At 36.8% G+C, this 19789-nt stretch overlaps 1 protein-coding gene and 2 long non-coding RNA genes across 3 annotated transcripts; 2 read left to right on the top strand and 1 right to left on the bottom strand.

The window, feature by feature from the left end:
• The first annotated feature begins 3674 nt into the window (after positions 1-3674).
• On the top strand, positions 3675-4172 carry LOC122137220. Its single transcript, XR_006154706.1, has 3 exons — positions 3675-3911; positions 3992-4052; positions 4132-4172. It is a non-coding gene; the product is annotated as an uncharacterized LOC122137220 (long non-coding RNA).
• Positions 4173-7024: 2852 nt separating this feature from the next.
• Positions 7025-8971, bottom strand: LOC122137196 (gastrula zinc finger protein XlCGF49.1-like). The gene is made up of 2 exons (XM_042722967.1): positions 8917-8971; positions 7025-8051 (listed from the first exon to the last, which is right to left on the bottom strand). Exons 1-2 carry the CDS (start codon positions 8969-8971, stop codon positions 7399-7401), a joined length of 708 nt encoding a protein of 235 aa, XP_042578901.1. The 3' UTR covers positions 7025-7398.
• A 1685-nt stretch (positions 8972-10656) lies between these two features.
• Positions 10657-17473, top strand: LOC122137201. Its single transcript, XR_006154684.1, has 6 exons — positions 10657-10902; positions 11005-11071; positions 11180-11287; positions 11374-11516; positions 15275-15349; positions 16301-17473. It is a non-coding gene; the product is annotated as an uncharacterized LOC122137201 (long non-coding RNA).
• The last annotated feature ends 2316 nt before the right edge of the window (positions 17474-19789 follow it).

Here is a 19789-nt window from a genome sequence, read left to right as displayed (position 1 = left end):
AGCGTGTTTAGCTCCTGCGGGAGCTGAATGCATGCTGCGCGTTGTTGAGAACATGTAAAGGATCTGACAGGGAATTTCTCCCTAGCAGTAATTTCCTTTTGTTTATGCTGCACTCGGCTTAAATATATATATATATATATATATATATAAAAATCAATATCATCTGCATCCACAGATTCCAGCATACTAGTTATGCCAGCATCGAGGGGATGCGTGAGAATGATTATGAGAAGATGCCACCTGTTAAGGAGAAGCTGCCATGCTATCTCTCCATGGGGGAAGCATCTTCTCTTAAGACTAGTCTATTAAGACTTCCTACCTTCCAAAGCAAGCACTAGCAAAACCTTTAGAGGATGTGTGCATCCATGTCATTGTTATTTGATACCTGATGACACACACAATCTCGCCGTTGGTTGTTTGGGCTAAGAGCACGCACGCAATGTCCTTGAGGGGGCAATTTGCATGCATTTCTGTGCGTTATCTTTCTGGCCATAGCCCTCCAGCTCAGGTGAGCCTTCCATTTCTTCCTGATCTCCATACAGAGATCAAGTAGAAATGGAAGAGGCCGTTTTTCTTGCGCATCCAATGATTCCAATATCAAGGTGATGTGCATAAACGGTTTCGGGATGAGGTAGCTGAGTTGCGCCACCCTGGCAGATATCGGGAAGAAAGTAAGGCTTTATTCTTGATGCTCCGGTCTCGCCTTCCAAATTTTTCGGTACCCCCGTTGAGACGGTGGTCGAGGCATCAATCACAGTGTTTACTAAACACTCGTCTGCATTATGTCCAGCTGGTATGATAGCCCTGATTCCGGCTTCATGCTTCCGGTATCAGGCGGCCAGATCATAGGTTTCTGCGGGAGCCTTCTTGATCATCAGGCCCGGCACCGCACTGCAAGGAATTTCCTGGATGTCCGGCCAGGTCACCCTGAGGGGCTTCCTGGTCGTTTGTATATCCTTTCTTGCTGATGCATCGAGCGGGAAGTGGAGGTGGCAGTTGCAGGAATCTTCTTGTATATGCTGTCTCAGGTGATGCTCCCCTCGCCAGAGGTATGTCATTTGAGTTTGCCTCTCCCGTGTGGTTCGGCACCTCTGCGATGCTTAAGGAAGCTTTAAGTACACACGCTAAGCTCTGTGTACTTTCTGAAATCCGGTACGGTAAGGGCTACGCGCTCAGCTTCGTTCCCTTTCTTCGAGTTGGTTAGACCTTGGTTCCTTGGGCTCCACTCAACCAGTGTGTTTTTATTAATACACTTCAAGCATCGCTTCCCTCAACATGAAGGGCTATTGTGAGCCTGGCGCTTCCCCTTAAGCGCCCGAGTTCTCTCCCCTTGTGAGTAGTTGAATTCCTCGCTCCATGGGCTGTTCTCGTGGTAGTTTAGCAGCGCTCCCCTTTACCAAAAAGGGTTTGCTATGAGCGCGCTACTCTCTTTCTGATTTTGGAGTTCTCCTCTAACGTAAGAGTTGAGTTCTCTGTTTTTCCCAGAGCACCTGGCATCCAGCAGCATCAGGTAAACTAGGCCCTTTCTTCACCTCTCTGATGCGCTGAGTTTTTGGCTAGCTTGCAGTATGCTTACCCTTCTGATTCTCATGATCAGGCTGTAGGTCGAGCCCCCTCTTTTGTTGAGAGTTGGGGTTGTGCTCCCTCAGCTAGGTAGCCTACTGCTGGCCATTCCAGCATGGAATATGCTGCAAGTTGAGCCCCCTCTCTCGTGAGAGTTGGGTTGTGCTCCCTCAGCTAAGTAAATTATTGCTAGCTGTTCCAGCTTGGAACATGCGGTAGGTTGAGTTCCCCCCTCGTTTGAGAGCTGGGTGTTTGCCCCTCCCCTCAGCTAGATATTTACTGATAGCCGCTTCAACAATATTACCATAGATCGAGTTGATGACTCTCAAACATATTGTTTTGGGATGCACCATTCCATCTATGAGTAGCTCTATCAGAGTGCCATGAGAGCCCCCCCCCCTTTAGAACAGTATTTAAAATCAATGTTATGGTAAGTGTGCACGTAAAGTCTTTGCGCACTTTCTGAAATCCACACTGTGGTAAGTTCGCACACTAGTACTCTGCGTTCTTTCTAAAAATCCTATATGGTGAGGGCTTCGCACGGTTGCTTCATGCCCTTTCTTGAGTTAGTAAAAGCCCCGTTCATCTTGGGCGCTGCTCCACCTATGTATCCTCAGATACCTATCTAAACAGGGTGTTGCTACTAGGGATCTGTTGAGACAGTTCCTTCAGCAAGCTTATGCAAGAGCAAGCGGTAGCCCCTGTATGACAGGCAAGACTTGGTATAAAATGCTAGGCTCTTTGCCGTATCCCTTTAAAGGAATCTTTCTTGATTCCAAGCCCTGAGCTCTACCCCGGGCCGAGGCCCTAACAGGTAAGTTGGGTATGTAGCCTAGGCCTTTGGCCATAAGGGATAGTGTCACGGACAGCTTTCTAACGTCCCAGGGGCAACTCCCATGGGAATGGTAGAGTTGGTACTTAGTGCTCGCCATGATTCTGGTCTGCACTCCCCTCAGCATGGCAGCATGGGTATACTGTTCCCCATAGCAACCCCTAGAGGACGCAGTTCGAAGTTCCCTTGAAAGGGAATGTCTCAGGTTACGAATGTAATCATGGTTCCCTGAGTAGGGAACGAGACACTGCATCCTCTAGCTTCCTGCCATGCTTCGGATGCAAGCTTCAGATGATGAAGTGAATAACGTGTTCTCCCGGCACCTATTTATCTATAGTCACACGGGTAGTGACGTCAGGGGCTGTCGCCGGCCAACTTGTTGGTGTTTTTTCAATGTATGCTTCAGACACGGGTCAAGATGAGGCGTTCCCATAGCGACCCCTAGAGGACGCAGTGTCTCATTCCCTACTCAGGGAACCATGGTTACATTCGTAACCTGAGACATTTTTTATATCTACATTGTATTTTGAAGACTTCTGATACTTGTGATAAACACGCACTCTTCAATAGCATTGTTACCAGTGCCTTTCCATGCCTATTTTATTTTTAACACTTTGAACAGCATATTCATCTAGTGCACCTTGCATTGAAAAATTCCATTCATTCTTCCCATCTGCAATGTTTTCATTAATAAGCTAATATGGTATTTGAATTTCTATTTTTTGTTGCCTTACTTCATCTATAAGTCATAACACATACAACAACATAAAAAACATATATATTAGTAGAATTCATTTAATTAGTTTTCATGCCACTGACTCCGAGGTAGCACTATTCATTCTTATTCTTGCATCGGTCTTTACCATATTCATAAACATGCCAATTACATCTCGCACTGAGTCACAGTATAGGTTATTCTGTGACTAAATAAATCCAGATTAATACAAGTAAACCATTGTTATTGATGGTCTATGTCTCTGAGGCAAAATATAGTTAAACACAGATGTATGGATTTATATGAACTCTATGATCAAATTAAGCTTGAGAGCAATTAAAACAATAAACACTTAATTTTAAATTAACTCTAAATGCCAACATAGCTCAAAACAACAAATGCTCCCTCCACCACCCCAAGTATCGACATTTTTGATGTTTCTAAAATAGAACTAATTACCTTCTTATCGCAGCAACCAATGAACCTAATGAGAATCAGCTGAATCAAATAAACTGAAGCTTCAAATGTAAGCCATAAACATCTAATCACCCATTACAGCTTTTCTGAAGAAACTGTTGTACAATTTTTTTTCACAATGACGTTACTCCTTTATCTTAGTCTATGCAATTGCTTATAAATATAACCTAAATGAATTTCTGCTTTCCTTAAAAAAGCCTGTTTGTTATATTAAGGAAGTTACTCTTTGTGTCTCTTATTTATTATAAAAATGTTTAATCCCTTTCAATGTTAGGATAAGGATTCCCATGTGACAAGATAATACAGAGTTACCTTACTAACCAGGTAAAACTTCTAGCAATTACTAAACCTACATTTTCAACTGTAAATGTCTTCCAATGTCTGCATTTACTCTTTCTGTACAGTTAGACCAGATCATTGATTTTCTAGACTGAACAGCCCCAGTTACGTGTCCCGGTGTAAAAGGTAGTATGGTCATAACTTAATTTTAGCATTTACTCAGTTTATCATGGTCTAATTTTGCTCTTCTACACAACTCATCCAGGCAAAGTATCCCCGGTTGGCTGTCTAAGCAAAGCAGGTAAAATGTTCACAAATTGTTAAACTTTGCTATATTTATTTTACATTGTCTGATTTTAATCTTTTCTGCAATTCATCCAGACAAAGCAGCCCCTGTTTGGCTCTTCAGACAAAGCAGGTAGTACATCCACTAAAGACTGTTTAATTTGACTCTTCTGCACAGTTCAGCTAGGCTCAGCAATCCCACACTCTTTGTGTTCAAAGTTGTGTCCTCTGCAGGCCTTCCTTGACATTCTAAACTTACTCCAGTTCACTGAAGGTAAAGGTTATTCATTTTAAACTTTAATTTAACATACTCCAAACGCTTTATTAACATTTCATGCTCTTTTAGACTAAACTTCTCTTCTAAACCTCTTAGAGATGGAAGGCAAGCCAAAAAACAGTGTCCCAGTCAGTTGTGGGCTACATCCACAACGTAACTCAACTGAAACAAGGATCAAAACGTCCGTACTTCAAAGCAGAAATTCAGCAAAGTTCAGAAACTTAGTCTTCAAACCAGAACTTCATGCTCTGTTTGAAGCCATAAACAATGATAGGTAAGATCAATATGTGTCCCTTTGCATCTGTTATCTTAAAAAAAAAAATTTTTTTTTTTCTTAAAACAGAAGTCCGGTCCACCTGCATGATGTTCCGACTACAACCGTCACGTCTCACTGAAGGAGCACGACATCTTCTACACCCACAAGTCAACCATGTCCTGTTTAAGTCAGCTTGACTACACCTATAGTCCACACATTTCCAGAAAAGAAAAAGACCTCCTGATCTCAGAAATACTCAAAATTAACATTTTCATACCAGCTCCTGCAAAAACCACACCATCTGCAGTTGTATCCCCCACAGAAAAAAGTACTTCATCCAAAAAATACATTTGCATGCTTGCATGCATGAATTCATACATGCCTATGCACACATACTAACTTTATGCATACATGCACATGTAATGCGCACACGCACATTCACTTGTAAATCAAACGTGAATAAAGTGTAAAATCTCACACTGTATGTCTTGCCTGATTAAATGTGTACTTTGTCGCTGTTACTTTACCTCTTAAGTTCTGTTCCATTACAATTCCATTCCTCCTGAAGACACCAGTTTAACGCAAATGGTTCATTTAATGAAGCTAATTTTTTTTTTTTTTACTACAAAAGAAATTCAAACTGCTACAATGTATCTGGCTCACACCTTTTCACTATTCATACAGTGTTATTCTGATTTCTCACTTTGTGTACTCTAAAATGTGGTTGTCATTTCATTTAAAGCATGCATTTTCCAATTGCAATTGAATGATACAATGAACCAAGTACTTGAAACAATTGTTTCCAGAAAATACATACAAATCAATAACTCAGCCAAAGTTCTGTCATAAACAAACATGATTCTCAAAAGCCTCAAAAAAGACAATGCTTGGACAGATTATTATGAGTTAGTATCATTTGACACATCTGCACAAAAATCGGTGGGGATCATCAACACCATGTCCTGGAGGGACCTCAGAAATTTGAAGACAGCACCACCTAGTGTTCCAGAGACATAACAATTCATGCTAAAACACTTAACTTCTGAAAATGTTGTCCAAACTTTTTTTTTGTCCTTTTGTTCCCTAATTTATGCTAATTCTGACGATGTCTCATCTGTCATTGTCCATCAGTGTGTCTGTCTTCCCTATTGATGTAAATGTAATAAAGTACAAATAAATAAAACAGTCCTACAAATCTTGTTAAATTTTGTCCAAACACAGATCAGATGATCTTCGAACCAATCCGCACAGAAATGACTGACCAGATTTTTGTTATTCACAACCGTTCCAGAGAAATACTTATGCAAACTTGACCGTGCCTGTGCTTGTTGATTTATGCTAGTTAGCTTCACATGCTTATTGGTTAGCATTCTAACCGGTTTCCATTCATTCTAATGAGACTCTTCAACTATCAGGTTAACCGTAAGCTACATTAGTATTACGTTAGCTTAGCATGCTAATCTGTCTAAAATGCTAAGTCATGCTTTTCTGAGCTCATTCTTACACCTAAACTTCTCTTCTGCAGCCTGTTGAATGTGTTTAACATGTCAACTGAGTGGCATACTCTGCTAAACCACTGGCAGCGAAACCTTTCATGTTGTGGGTTCAACAGAGACCTGAAAATGGCTGTCCACCAATGTTTACCATCCAACCTGACAGAACTGGAGAGGATCTGCAAGGAGGAATGGCAGAGGATCCCCAAATCCAGGTGTTGAAAACTTGTTGCATCTTTCCCAAAAAGACTCATGGCTGTATTAGATCAAAAGGGTGCTTCTGCTAAATACTGAGCAAAGGGTCTGAATACTTACGACCATGTGATATTTCAGTTTTTCTTTTTTAATAAATCTGCAAAAATGTCAACAATTCTGTGTTTTTCTGTCAGTATGGGGTGCTGTGTGTATATTAATGAGGAAAAAAAATTAACTTAAATGATTTTAGCAAATGCGCTGCAATATAACAAAGAGTGAAAAAATTTAAGGGGGTCTGAGTACTTTACGTACCCACTGTATATGCTCATTTTACTTTTAATTTTAATATTTAAGTATGAATAATGTTTAAAATGTTTAAGACTTACTCAAGTAATATTCTAAACAGTGACTTCAACTTTGATCAAAGTCTATTTCTGGTAAGATATCTGTACTTTTACTTAAGTACTGTATGGCTTTTAGGTGCTTTATACACCACTGATGCAAAGTAACATAGCACTTTATTTCAGAAAGTATTTTTCCTACTAATTTTGTTGAACATTTGACTATAATATTCATGTGCAAGTTCAGGGTTTTGGTACTTGAAGGTTTTGATTGCTAGTTGAAGTTTTTTTGTACTTTGTGTTTTTTTTTGAAATAAAAGTTCATAAAGATGTGATGCATTGTTTTTGTTAATATGACTCATCATAAACAGTCTCTTTTAAGAGAGAACATACAAGAACTAAAGAGAAAATAATTAAAATTACTCCAGAGTATAACTTGCTAACTTTTTCTACTACACACAGATTCACTCTCTCAACTACACCAAATCAACCCCTGTGTACGTCCAATTAGAGGGTCATAAATCAAAAAAAGACACAAGTTTGGAACAACTTGAGGGTAAGTAAATGATGACAGTTTTCATTTTTGGGTTAACTATTGCTTTAAGACAAGTGAATGTCTCCTCTTCAGTGTGACAACTAATGACAAAAAAAGAAGCTTCCTTTGATGCGAGTTATTACATGATTCTCATGTTTTTTCCTGTCCGAGAAACTCCTTCCACGCTAGTGACATATAAAACTGTGATCTGGAGTGAGTCTTCATGTGGTTATTAAAAGATACTTTACTTTTGAAACCAGTTCCACACTGAGGGCACGTGAAAGACTGCTTTACAGTGTGGATTCTCATCATGTGCTTCTTAAGACTTCCTTTTTCAGTGAAACTATTTCCACAGAGTTCGCAGGTGAAAGGTTTTTCTCTAGTGTGACTATTAGTGTGCTTTTTAAGGTTGGATTTATTATTGAAACATTTTCCACACAGTTCGCAGGTGTAAGGCTTTTCTCCAGTGTGAATTGTCAGATGTTTTTCAAGATTTCCTTTTGAAGTAAAACACTTTCCACACTGTTGGCAGGTGTAAGGCTTTTCTCCAGAGTGGGTCCTAATGTGCTGATTAAGGTGTCCTTTTGTACCGAAACTCTTTCCACACAGTTCGCAGGTGAAAGGTTTCTCTCCAGTGTGACTTCTAATGTGCGTTTTAAGGCCTGTTTTATTCGTGAAACTCTCCCCACACTGAGGGCACGTGTAAGGCTTTTCTCCAGCTATGAAATCATGATGATTCTCATGCTGAACTTTGTTTTCCATTCCATTTAGTTCTTGGTTCTCCTCTTTCTGTGCCATCAAGCCTAAAGCAAAAAGAGACCAACACAAGTTAACTCCACAAAGCAACAGACATCTAGATATTTAGATATGTATAGCTTCAAAACCAACCATTTATAATAAATACTATTTACTAAGCTACTGAAAGAGGTGTCGCCTGTAATCCTGTTCTCAATAGTGTTAACTCTTTGCATTCTTTAGGAAATGTCCCAAATAAGCTGGCAGTTATCAAACCCCTTATGAAAAAGCTTAACAAAGATGAACAATTAAACTACAAATGAACAATTTTTGGCATGCAATCATGGCTACATACATTCCTCTATGTGCTATAAGAATGTAGAACATGACGTTCTCTTGGATAGCTTTAAAATGATGTTGGCATTTGTGAACAAGTAGCAGCATGGTTTAGGTCTCATATCTGACTGCTACCACTTTGCTTGTGTAAATAAAGAGATCCCATCAAACACAAGTATGGAGTGGCACAGGGCTCAGTATTAGGTCCTCTGCATTTTATGCTTGTATATGTTTCTTTTGATAGACAGTGGGTCTCATTTGATAAGCAAAAGTACATGCAAACGTGAAATCAGTGCTACAAACATTTTCACAAAGAAATCATGATTTGTCAAACAAAATGTAGGAACAGACTGTCTGACTTTGGCACTTTAAGTTTTTTTTTTTGTTTTGTGTGCTAAAATGACCCATTTCCCTTACAAAATGTTTTTTTTTCTTGTGTGTGCATATGCATTCTTATATTTGTTCTTCTGTTGTTGTTGTTGCTTCATTTATTTTTCAGTTGAAATCCTTTGAACATGAAAGGAGAGAAAGCTGCAGGAGGGCAGAAAGTGTACAAAAACAGAACAAAATAGTTCAGCTTTGAGAATGAAAACCAACCTGTTTGTTTCTCAGTATCTTCATGTTTGACTCTGAATGTTTCTTCAATCTTCATGTCTTCACTCTCTTCTTTAATAAACTCCATCTTTGTTTGTTCCTCAGTATCTTCTTGTTTGAATGTTTCTTCAATCTTCATGTCTTCACTTTCCTCTTTAATAAACTCCATTTTTGTTTGTTTCTCAGTATCTTCATGTTTGTCTCTGAATGTTTCTTCAATCTTCATGTCTTCACTGTCCTCTTTAATAAACTCCATCTTTGTTTGTTCCTCAGTATCTTCATGTTTGACTCTGAATGTTTCTTCAATCTTCATGTCTTCACTCTCCTCTTTAATAAACTCCATCTTTGTTTGTTCCTCAGTATCTTCATGTTTGACTCTGAATGTTTCTTCAATCTTCATGTCTTCACTCTCCTCTTTAATAAACTCCATCTTTATCTCAGTTGCTTCAGGAGGAGTTTTTCTGTGTGTTTATACACTTTATGATTATGATCAGAGAAATTAAATGAATATATGAGTGAATCTCTGTGAGCTGCATATTTATTAGTTAGTTAGTTTAGTGGTGAGGGAGTTGGTGAGGGGAAAAAAAAATAATTTTTTTTTAACAATAAATAACAGTAGCTAAACAAGGAAATAAATTAAGTAATTACAGACAATTACCACTTTGTTTCAATTAATATTACATGTAATAATTGAGTTTAATAGATTACACTTAGAAATAGAAAATTAATATTGTTTGGAAAAGTTCATTACAAGTTTGTGTGTTGTTCTTGTTTTAAGGAACAGCCCAGCAAACACAGATAGTTGTGAGGACGTCGCCAGTTCGTCGTCATTTGGTCAGCGCGACATTACTTTATGGCAACGTTGTGAGGACGTCGAGGTAAAGTTCCATTTTTTAGAATCTCGGCTAACGTCCCAGAAACGTCGTGGGCACGTCCTCAAAAGACGTCGCTAGTTAGTCCCATTGGGGACGTTGTAGCGACGTGGTCAGCTGGTCTCCAGATAACTTTTCATATTATTCCACTACATGTATTATTATTAAGATACCATTTGAATAGCCTATTATTTGAGAAATATACTAAATTCATCAAGCATTTTAAAAGATGGCATGAATTATTATTATATTTTTAGATATATAAAAACATTTATCAAATTAACGACCAAAACAAATAACAAATAGTTTGCTTAGCAAATGGTGATAATGTTTGTTAATGACAGAGATTTATTGAAAGAGGGCACGGGACAAATTAACATTTAAACTAGCAGCGCGCGTCACTTTCTGAGTACTGTAACGTTAAGTGCGCGTGCCCGTCATTAACGGTCAACTTCCAGCGGACGGACACGGAGGAGAAGGTAAGCGCTTTTTATTACTTTTATTCATAGATTTTAACTGATATAAAGTTAGATGTCACCAAAGAGGAGTAGTGTTTTGTATTTTTGTAGGTTTTCTTATTCAGTTTAATAAATAAACGCTCTGTTTGGTTAGTTAGCTCAAGAGCAGTCTCAGAGGCGGTCTAAGATAACGTTAACTATTAAAATCTTGAGATACAATTTTATACCTTTTTTAAATTATTTTACATTTAACACGATAAACTATACAATATTCACTTTCTAATTCTTTAAATTTTAACCGTAGTAACGTTAATTAGTTTGTTTGAATGTCTGCTGCTCGCTCTTGATGAGGCTCATGCTAGCCATATTGTGAACTTGATATAAACCGCTGTGTAAAGTTTAACGTTAATTAGACCGAGGCTGCCGAAATCATGTTCAGTGTATGTGGGATTAATAATTTCACCTTTCTCCCTCAAGTGACAGGCCTGTAAATCCTGTCATCTGCTCATTATTGGTGTTAATGGTGTTTTTCACATGCATGCTTTTTATGCTAGTTTCATTCTCAAATAGATCTGATACTTTAGTTTCAACAAATATTTAATAAACAAATGGTTCACTTTTTTTAGGTCCTGACTGCCACCAGTTGAGTCAATGATTCAGTGAGTTGCTTATAAGAAAAGATATTCATTTGTTGCCACCTAGCAGTTTAAATGTTTTATTCATTGCTGTAAAACTAACATACTTTTTTTTTTAATCATCAGGTGGAGAGACAGTCTGGGCAGCAGCAACAAGACAACTGTTACAAATAGAGACGGGTTTCAAAAACTGGTACTAATTTGGTTCCTGACTTGTTCAGTACTGAAAAGAATGATATAAGCTACATGATCAATAGTGCTGCCATCAGTATTTTTGTAATGTTGGTTCATTACCCTTTAGACACAACCACATATCATCTAAATCATCTCCAAGTGGATGGCAGCAAGGATCCAGGATCAAGAGATCATTCTTCATGAAGACTGTTCCATAGGAAGCAGTGAATCCTGGGTGAAAAACTAAACCTGGTTGTTTCAGCATCACTCAGGCAAGACTAAAATACATTTAAATTGATTTCAGTTTGTTATATGTTTCAGGTCATCCTGACCATTCTGCTGTCCTGGACGTGAGGACATGCTGGAACTGCATTTCTCATGGTTGAAAGATTTGTGCAGCAGTATCCAGATATACAAACAGCCTTCCTGGACCCACACGACTAAAGGCTCCGGAGGAGAGACAGGTAATGTCTGACAATTCCGATCTGATCTGATACCAGTGCAGTTTTTTTTTAAATCGGTGTAGAATTTCTATATTTCTGTGTGTTGACCTGGGCCCGTATTCACAAAACATCTTAAGGATAAAAGTAGATCATAACTTGTTGATTTAGGAGAAAATCTTAAAAATAATGGGTGTGTCAGTCCTAAATTTAGGACTCCTAAATCTTTGCTCTAAGAGTATTTCACAAAGTGTTTTAGTGCTAAAACTAGCTCCTAAATCTGTGAAACGTTAGGAGCAGTAAAGAGGACTCTTAAGCCACTAAGACCAAGCTGCAAACTATCCTAAAATGGCTGTTGCAGGCAACCTGTTTTGCGTGCAGTTTTGTTTTCTTTTATGTTTGCATGTCTTACTATCAGCCAGGATTATTCTACTCTGTTAATTAAAAGGCTGTTTATATGCATATCCACTAACTGTTTACGAGAAGCACACATGAAAGAGGCTGACAATTAGCTGAACATACAGGCTACTTGTTTATTTAGTGACACTTAGCCTGCATTTTAAAATCTTTATTTGAATGTGGCAATTAACACTTATTTTTAAACCTTTATTTGAATATGGCAACATAATATTGCGCTCTCCAGTATTACTATATATAAATCTCTGACAGAGACTATAAGCCAATCACTGTGTGCATAGTTAGTAAGCATGCTGACATCATCCATATCAATGAGGTCAACCCCATCCCCTAACTCTTAGCTTAAGACTTCTGTCTATTCCTTACTAAAAGTTTGTCTCAGCAGCTTTGTCAATAGGGTTTTAAGAGAAAACTCTTAGCTAAGAACTTTTACTGCTTTTTAGGAGAACTCTTAGTGTTAAGATATATTGTTTTGTGAATTTTGGTACTTTTTAGGAGAATTTTTTGTGTTTTGATAAATTTTTTGTGGGTAGAAATTTACAATTTGTTTTGTATATTATGAACGAAAAAATGATATATAATCATAATCCATAACAAAAATGCTATTATAAACTAGGTTATTGGATAATTCAGCAGCAAAAGATACTCTACAAAAATCATGGGTGCACAAAAATTTTATAAAATCTAAACATTTAGTGAAACAACATTATTTAGTGGGCAACAAATAAAGTTAATAAGTGTAGGACTAAATCTGGTAAAATGTTACACATTGTTCTTTATATTGTTGTAAAATAAATTTATGAAAAACAAGTAGCATAAATATATTGATAAAATATAAATTATATACTATAAAATTAAAGGACATTTCTTTTTAACTAGGTTTATATAGCACAGTAATGAAGGCAGCAACATGTGATAGACAGGACAGAACAAGCCAAAAGACTAATAATCTTTAATTGCGCTGAAGTATTATAATATGAAAGGGTATGGCTCCTATACAGCGCATAGTGCTTATGCGCAACCAGTGCACAGAATGACGTGCTTGAAGCCACATAGAGTCACAGCGTTCAGCACTACACATAGAAATGTTCAAAACACCAAGGGAAGAGATATTGATGTGTTTTGTGAAAATTATATCTGTGCAATATTTTGAGCACTTTTCTTTTTACAGATTTAAATCTCAGTTATTGTGGGCTCTTGAAGAGTTTTTATTGTTTTGACTGTAGTAACTAGAGCTGGGACGATACACTATACTATCACGATACTTATATATAACACTGAGTTCCAAATTATTATGCAAGTGATATCAATAGGGTTTTGTTACAATAAAGAGTCAGATTTTTGTTTTTGTGGTTTTTCACATCTTTTTAGATAACTGGTATAAATCTCAGACAGGTTTGGTCAATAGTTTGCCAGGCCTTCTTAGGTAAATGGAAACCCTATTTAAAGAGGTTGTTCCAAATTAATAAGCAAGTCACAATTCTCATGAAATATGGTGAGGAAGATGAAAAGTATGAAAAACAAACAATATTTTGTGAAAAGCAAATAGAGATTATTGAACTGTCAAAAGATTTGTGAGTGACTTAGAGCACAGAAGATCTTGGTCAGATAAAGATTTATTAAGCAAAGTTTCTGTCAAACAAATCAACTGTATTGTAATATCAGCTGTAAAAAAGCCACTGCTGAGCAGCAGACAGATGTTTGAAGCTACTGGAGTCTCAAGATCCTCTCCATGTAGACTGACAGTTGTGTGTAAAGCTGCGTTTCAGTCACTGCTAAACCAAACCTCACAAAGAGAAACCTGCACAGTGGCTGTAGAAACACATGAAGAATTTGTTTTTAAATAGTTTTCATTCACTTACGAATGCTGCAGTACAATGGATGGTCCAGATATAAATGGATTTCTGATAGTTGATGAATGGCCATCCTATTCCAATGAGACTGCAACATCAGCAAGGAGGCGGTGGGTGATGATTTGGGTTGGAATATTGGGAAGTGAGATGTAAGTGTCAAAATGACTTCTGCACTACCATTTTCTGCTGTGGTATAAAATGAAGAATAGTCCTCTCAGAAATAAAAGGATTTTCATGCAGGATAACACACTATCCCATGCTGCATTAATACCATTGTGCTAAACAGTTTGAAAATCTGTTTCTACAGCCACTGTGCAGGTTTCTCTTTGTGAGGTTTGACTGAAGCACAGCTTTACACACAACTGTCAGTCTACATGGAGAGGATCTTGAGACTCCAGTAGCTTCAAACATCTGTCTGCTGCTCAGCAGTGGCTTTTTTACAGCTGCCATTACAATACAGTTCATTTGTTTGACAGAAACTTTCTTAATAAATCTTTATCTGACCAAGATCTTCTGTGCTCTAAGTCACTCACAAATCTTTTGACAGTTCAATAATCTCTATTTGCTTTTCACAAAATATTGTTTGTTTTGATGCCTTTTGCAAGACATTGCATTGTTTCATACTTTTCATCTTCGGAAAGATCTTTCTTCCTCACCATATTTCATGAGAACTGTGACCTGCTTAATAATGTGGAACAACCTCTTTAAATAGGGTTTCCTTTTACTTAAGAAGACCTGGCAAACTATTGACCGAACCTGTCTGAGATTGATACCAGTTATCTAAAAAAACTGACACAAGTTAAGTTTAGTTCATGGAGCTCTTTCCTAAGGAGCTGATTATCTGAATCTAGTGTGTTTAATGAGAGACATACAAAGTGTGCAGTGCTGCGGGTCCCCAGGACCACAATTGTAAACCACTGCCTTTATGAGAACCTCCCGTTTTTAAAAGTTTAAAAAATATTGGAGTTGGCCTAAATTTGACCAATGTAAAGGATCTCCCCTATTCCTAAATCATACACAACCACATCACTTTGCTGTATTTCCCACAGGATTATTTTTTTTGTTTGAGACTATGGAGGCTTGTGTTGTTTGGGGGATCTGGGGGCATGGTCTCGTGTCTAAGAAATTGCATACATTTTAAAGTTAAATTCGTCTATCTGGTGCACTTTGAGAGTTCAATATTAAGAGCTCCACGTTTGGAAATTTAACAAAGAAAAAGTTCATTGCAATGACTCAACCCTCTTTTTAGTTACTGTAGACCCTTGAGAGTTTTGTTAATAGGTTTTAAGCTAAATCTTCTAGCTAGGACACCTAGTAGTAAGATAAAATTCTCTGTGAAAATGGCCCCAGAATCTGCCTTTCCTTTAGAAGCTGGAGAACCACTTAAGATTTCAAAAGGAAGATTCACAGTTTGTGGCCACCATCAAAAAAAGTCTCAGGTGACTTATCCAAATTGTTTATAAAATTATTTGTTTAATTAGTTTTATTTGTTTATGTTTGTGTAAATTCAAGGGAAAGATGAAAAATAAGGAAGTCTGGGAACGACTGAAGAAGACAGCAGTGAGGAAAGGAAGTAATCATCAGAATGTAGGTTTTTTTTTTTTTTTTTTTTTTTTTTTTTTTTTTTTGAGAATGTGTGCATTGTTTATCACAAGTGGTTTTCATTTAAATGTAGCAATGTACACAGCTGGTCAAAAGTTTTAAATATATTTTTAAGTTTAATTTATTTCTGCGTTCAAAGCTGTATTTTCAGCATCATTACTCCAGTCTTCAGTGTCACATGATCTTCAGAAATCATTCTAATATGATGATTTGCTGCTCAAGAAATATTTCTGATTATTATCAATGTTGAAAACAGTTGTGCTGCACAATATTTTTGTCCACACTACAGTTCAAAAGGTGATTTTTTTTTTTCTTTGGGAAGACATTTAAGTGGTAGAAAAGACTTAATTTTTAATTATAATTGTACAAAAGTTTTTTTTTTTTTTTATGTTTTGTTTTTTTTATTATTATAATAATGATGGAGGAATTATTGATTTTTTAAGAAGTATTATTTAGTAGAACTGTTTTTTTGATGAGGAATAATGTTGTTATTTTTTAAAATAAGAGTAAGGACTTACCTGATGTCATTCATGTACGTCATGAGCTCATGCACGCTTTGGTCAGAGCGGCAATAATGTGATTAGGTGCATGTAAATGCACTGATTGATAATAATCAGCAATGTTTCTCGAGCAGCAAATCAGTATATGACATAAGATCATGTGACACTGAAGACTGGAGTAAAGGCTCCTGAAAAATTCAGCTTTGCCTTGCAGGAATGAAATACATTTTAAAGTATATTCAAAAAAAGAGTATGAAAACTGTTGTTTTAAATTTTACAAATATTTTACAATATTACTGTTTTGTACTGTGATTGTGATCAAATAAATATAGCCTTGGTGAGCAGAAGAGACTTCTCTCGAAAAACATAAAAAAAAAATGTTTGAATGGTTGTGTACATACATTAGCAACATTAACAAGATGATCCTCCTTTTCAGCTCAGAGAAGGATATTGACGGTGCAGGCTCAGGATGAAGAAGAGGGGGAAGAACACGTTTAACAATTTTCTCATACCTTTGCCATGTGTTAAAATAAAAACAATAAACCTGACTACAATAATATGCTAAATGTTTTTAAAAGATTCCAGTTTGCAAGAAATCTGGAGTCTCTGACTCTACACTAGAGGAACTCTTTCCTGAAGAAGATCAGGTGCTGAGAAGGAGCCTTGTTCTACAGCAAAACACTGCATCAAGCCTCCTGTCCTTCCCTCAGAAGAGCCTGTCTTCTGCTGCTGGGGTAAGAAAGACACTCTTCCTCTTCTCTATCGGCTGTCCAGCACCTTACTCTGCCTCCTCAGCACTGTCTGAAAGAGTCTTCTCCACAGTCAGTTATCAGAGATCACACATTCTCCTGAGAAACTCAACACACTCATTTTCTAAAAACTGTTTGTGTTTTGAAGTGGGCCAAATAATACAGGAGAGATGCTAGAAATCTCCATATTGTTCATTTTACATATCTTAACTCTTTATGAATGAATGTCTTTTATCTTCTGAGAAGCTCAAGAACTATGGTTCTTTGGTAATTGTAATATTGTTTAGGTTTATCTTCTGATAGTAAAGCAGTATTAAAGCACATCACCAGACATTTGTAGCAGGTGCCTCATATAGGACGCTCGGGAAACAATTGAACTTTTCTTCTGCAAAAAAGTAATGAAGTATCTACTGAATTGTTTCATATCTTTTTATCATGTCTTTATTTTTTTTGCACCAAATTATGGAGAGTTGTATTAATGAGACTACTCGTAGTTATTAATAATTTTCACTGATAACATAATTAACTATGTCCATCCTTAAGACAAACTTTTTCAATTGATTATATTGCGTAATCTATGAATTGATGTGTTCAGTTTTCTGCGCTCATGACTTGGTAACACTTTGCATGGTTAAAGAATGGGTTTAATGTTCAAAATGTTTTGGCTTAGTATTTGTAGAAAATAGCACTGAATAAATGTTGATTCATGAATGAATGCATTGTGTTTTTGTCTATTTTCTATTACAATTTAATGTTTTTGTATTAGTTTGCATTGCATGTATGTATGTAATGAATGTATTTACTATAAATCTCTATAATTAGATTACTATTAGATTGTATAAGGTTTTTTTTTGCACCAGAGGTTTGAGTTTATTAGTTCTATGTATTTCAAGGTAATGGTAGGAGCACATCAGGACCCGGACTAAAGGTGAGGTGTAAATATTAAAAATAAAGGTGGTATTTTGCTCGTTAGGACAAACTTGGTATGTTGCTGCGACCAATATGATCCGGTACTGTCACGTCCTCACAACGTGCCAGTTTGGTCGTTGGGACGTACTCATCACGTTCCATCGACGTTCGACTATAACGTCGCTACGACGAATATGGGAATCACAAAGTTACGTCGCTGGAACGTTATTTGGTACGTCGCTGCGACCAATATGGTCCTTTATAGCCACGTTCTCACAACGTGCCAGTTTGGTCGTTAGGACGTTCTCATCACGTTCCAGCGACGTACCAAATAACGTCGCCACGACGGATATGGGAATCACAAAGTTACGTCGCTGGAACGTTATTTGGTACGTCGCTGCGACGAATATGGTCTGGTCCAGTTACGTCGTCACGACGTAACTGTGTTAGCTGGGAGCGTGATTCAAAATAATCTGCGAAGCAATTGATTCAGTTTACTTAAAAAGATCCGCTTTTTCATCACTGAATGAATCCGTATTTACGATAATCTGTTTCACTAAATAGGGAGCGAAATGAGACGCGCCTTTTCTTTCACTCGTGCAGGTGTGCTTAACACAACACCACTCAATATTGTCAGAAAAACTATTACGATGTTATTTTCTAAAACAGTCAATTAACTTCACAAAGCTTGTGAAATCATAAATTACACTGACCGCGTTGTATCTATTTAAACACGTTAAATGATTAAAACCACAAACCTTTCTTCAGCTGAAACACATGAGCGCGGCGCGGCTCTATGACGTCATGCCACCAGATCAAAATAAAAGTCCTGTTCACACGCTGCTGTGTCTACGATCCAAAAATAGTGCATGGATATTAATGTTTTGTTATAATGAAAACACATACGAATAATAAAACTCGTCAAAGAATTTTATTCTTAGTGTAATACATATTGAAATACATGGTGTTTTGTAATAGTGTACTGAAAATTACCTCCAACAAATGTATCAGAATCAGATTTATTGCCAGGTATGTTTACACATAGGTGGGATGTGTTTTTGTGACAGAAGTTTCCACGGTGCAACAGAATGACAGTGACAGGACAAAAACACATAATAAAGTGAAAAATAAAATTAGAACAATAGGGAATAATATACAAATTGACAATTTTGTATGTACATGTTATTATGTGTAAGTTTGAAATGTAAACTATGCGTGTTAGATAAATACGTGTATCAATAGTGTTGTGTGTTCCACAATTATTGTCAAGTGTTCATAAGATGGATTGTCTGAGGGAAAAAACTTTTCCTAGCCGTTCATTCAAAATGTAAAAAGTTTTTTTTTTTTTCAGCCACAGAAAGACATCAGTAAAACACAGTGTCACATAAAGCTTCATTTTTAATGTTTGTTTGAAGAAATCGATCATGGGAATGAGCAAGGAGACATGCGGAATGCAGACTTGTTAGGAAATGTTTACTCAATGAAATCATGGCGTGGGGTGGCTTCACTTGTTATGATGTCTTGAGCAGTTCAGTTTTATATTAGTAGTTGTAACCATTGCAGTGTGAATGTCGTCTCAACTATCACTGCGGAAGAATGTGTCAGCGTGGTCTACGCCAGGCATAGTTGTGCCTCATTGTAGTTTTAGTTGATGCAACAGTTGTAAATATTTATTGTAAAGCTGGATGTTGCATAGTCTGCTGAGATCTTTTCGTTTTAACTAATTTAATGTATTTAAAAGTGTAAGTCACTTATTGCAACTATTTGTTCATTAAATAAATAAAATCAATGTCAAGTCTGCAATTGTGCTGATATTCAAGAAACAACACTACTGGTAGTCTCATGTTGCTTAACTAGGCTATATCAAACTATTAATGTAAAAACTAAATTTTTACTGCAGTGTTTGTTGTATATATTTCTCAGAACAAATGGTGTGACTGTTACTGTCACATTATACACATCCATGATCAACTGAGGCAGTTCAGGTGTTTGTATTTTATGTATGTATATGTATTTTTTTTTCTTTTTTAAATTGCTGATTGTTTTTTTCTTGATGCTTAACAAAACCTTAAAACCATAAAATAAAATAAATCAACAGTATTAGTAGGAGAGTAAAAAACATGTTTAATAAAAATTGCATCTTTTTGAATGGGTAAAAAATTTCACTCAGGAATTAAAAAAACGTTACTTTTAAAAAAAATAACTACTTTTAGAACATTTGTCACTCAATGACACAAAACGTTTCTTGTAAAAACAACAAGATTACA

Source organism: Cyprinus carpio, chromosome B4, assembly GCF_018340385.1.
Source record: "Cyprinus carpio isolate SPL01 chromosome B4, ASM1834038v1, whole genome shotgun sequence".
NCBI classification, from domain to species: Eukaryota; Metazoa; Chordata; class Actinopteri; order Cypriniformes; family Cyprinidae; genus Cyprinus; species Cyprinus carpio.
The sequence above is the reverse complement of the archived record's forward strand: the minus strand, read 5'-3'. Positions and strand labels throughout refer to the sequence as shown.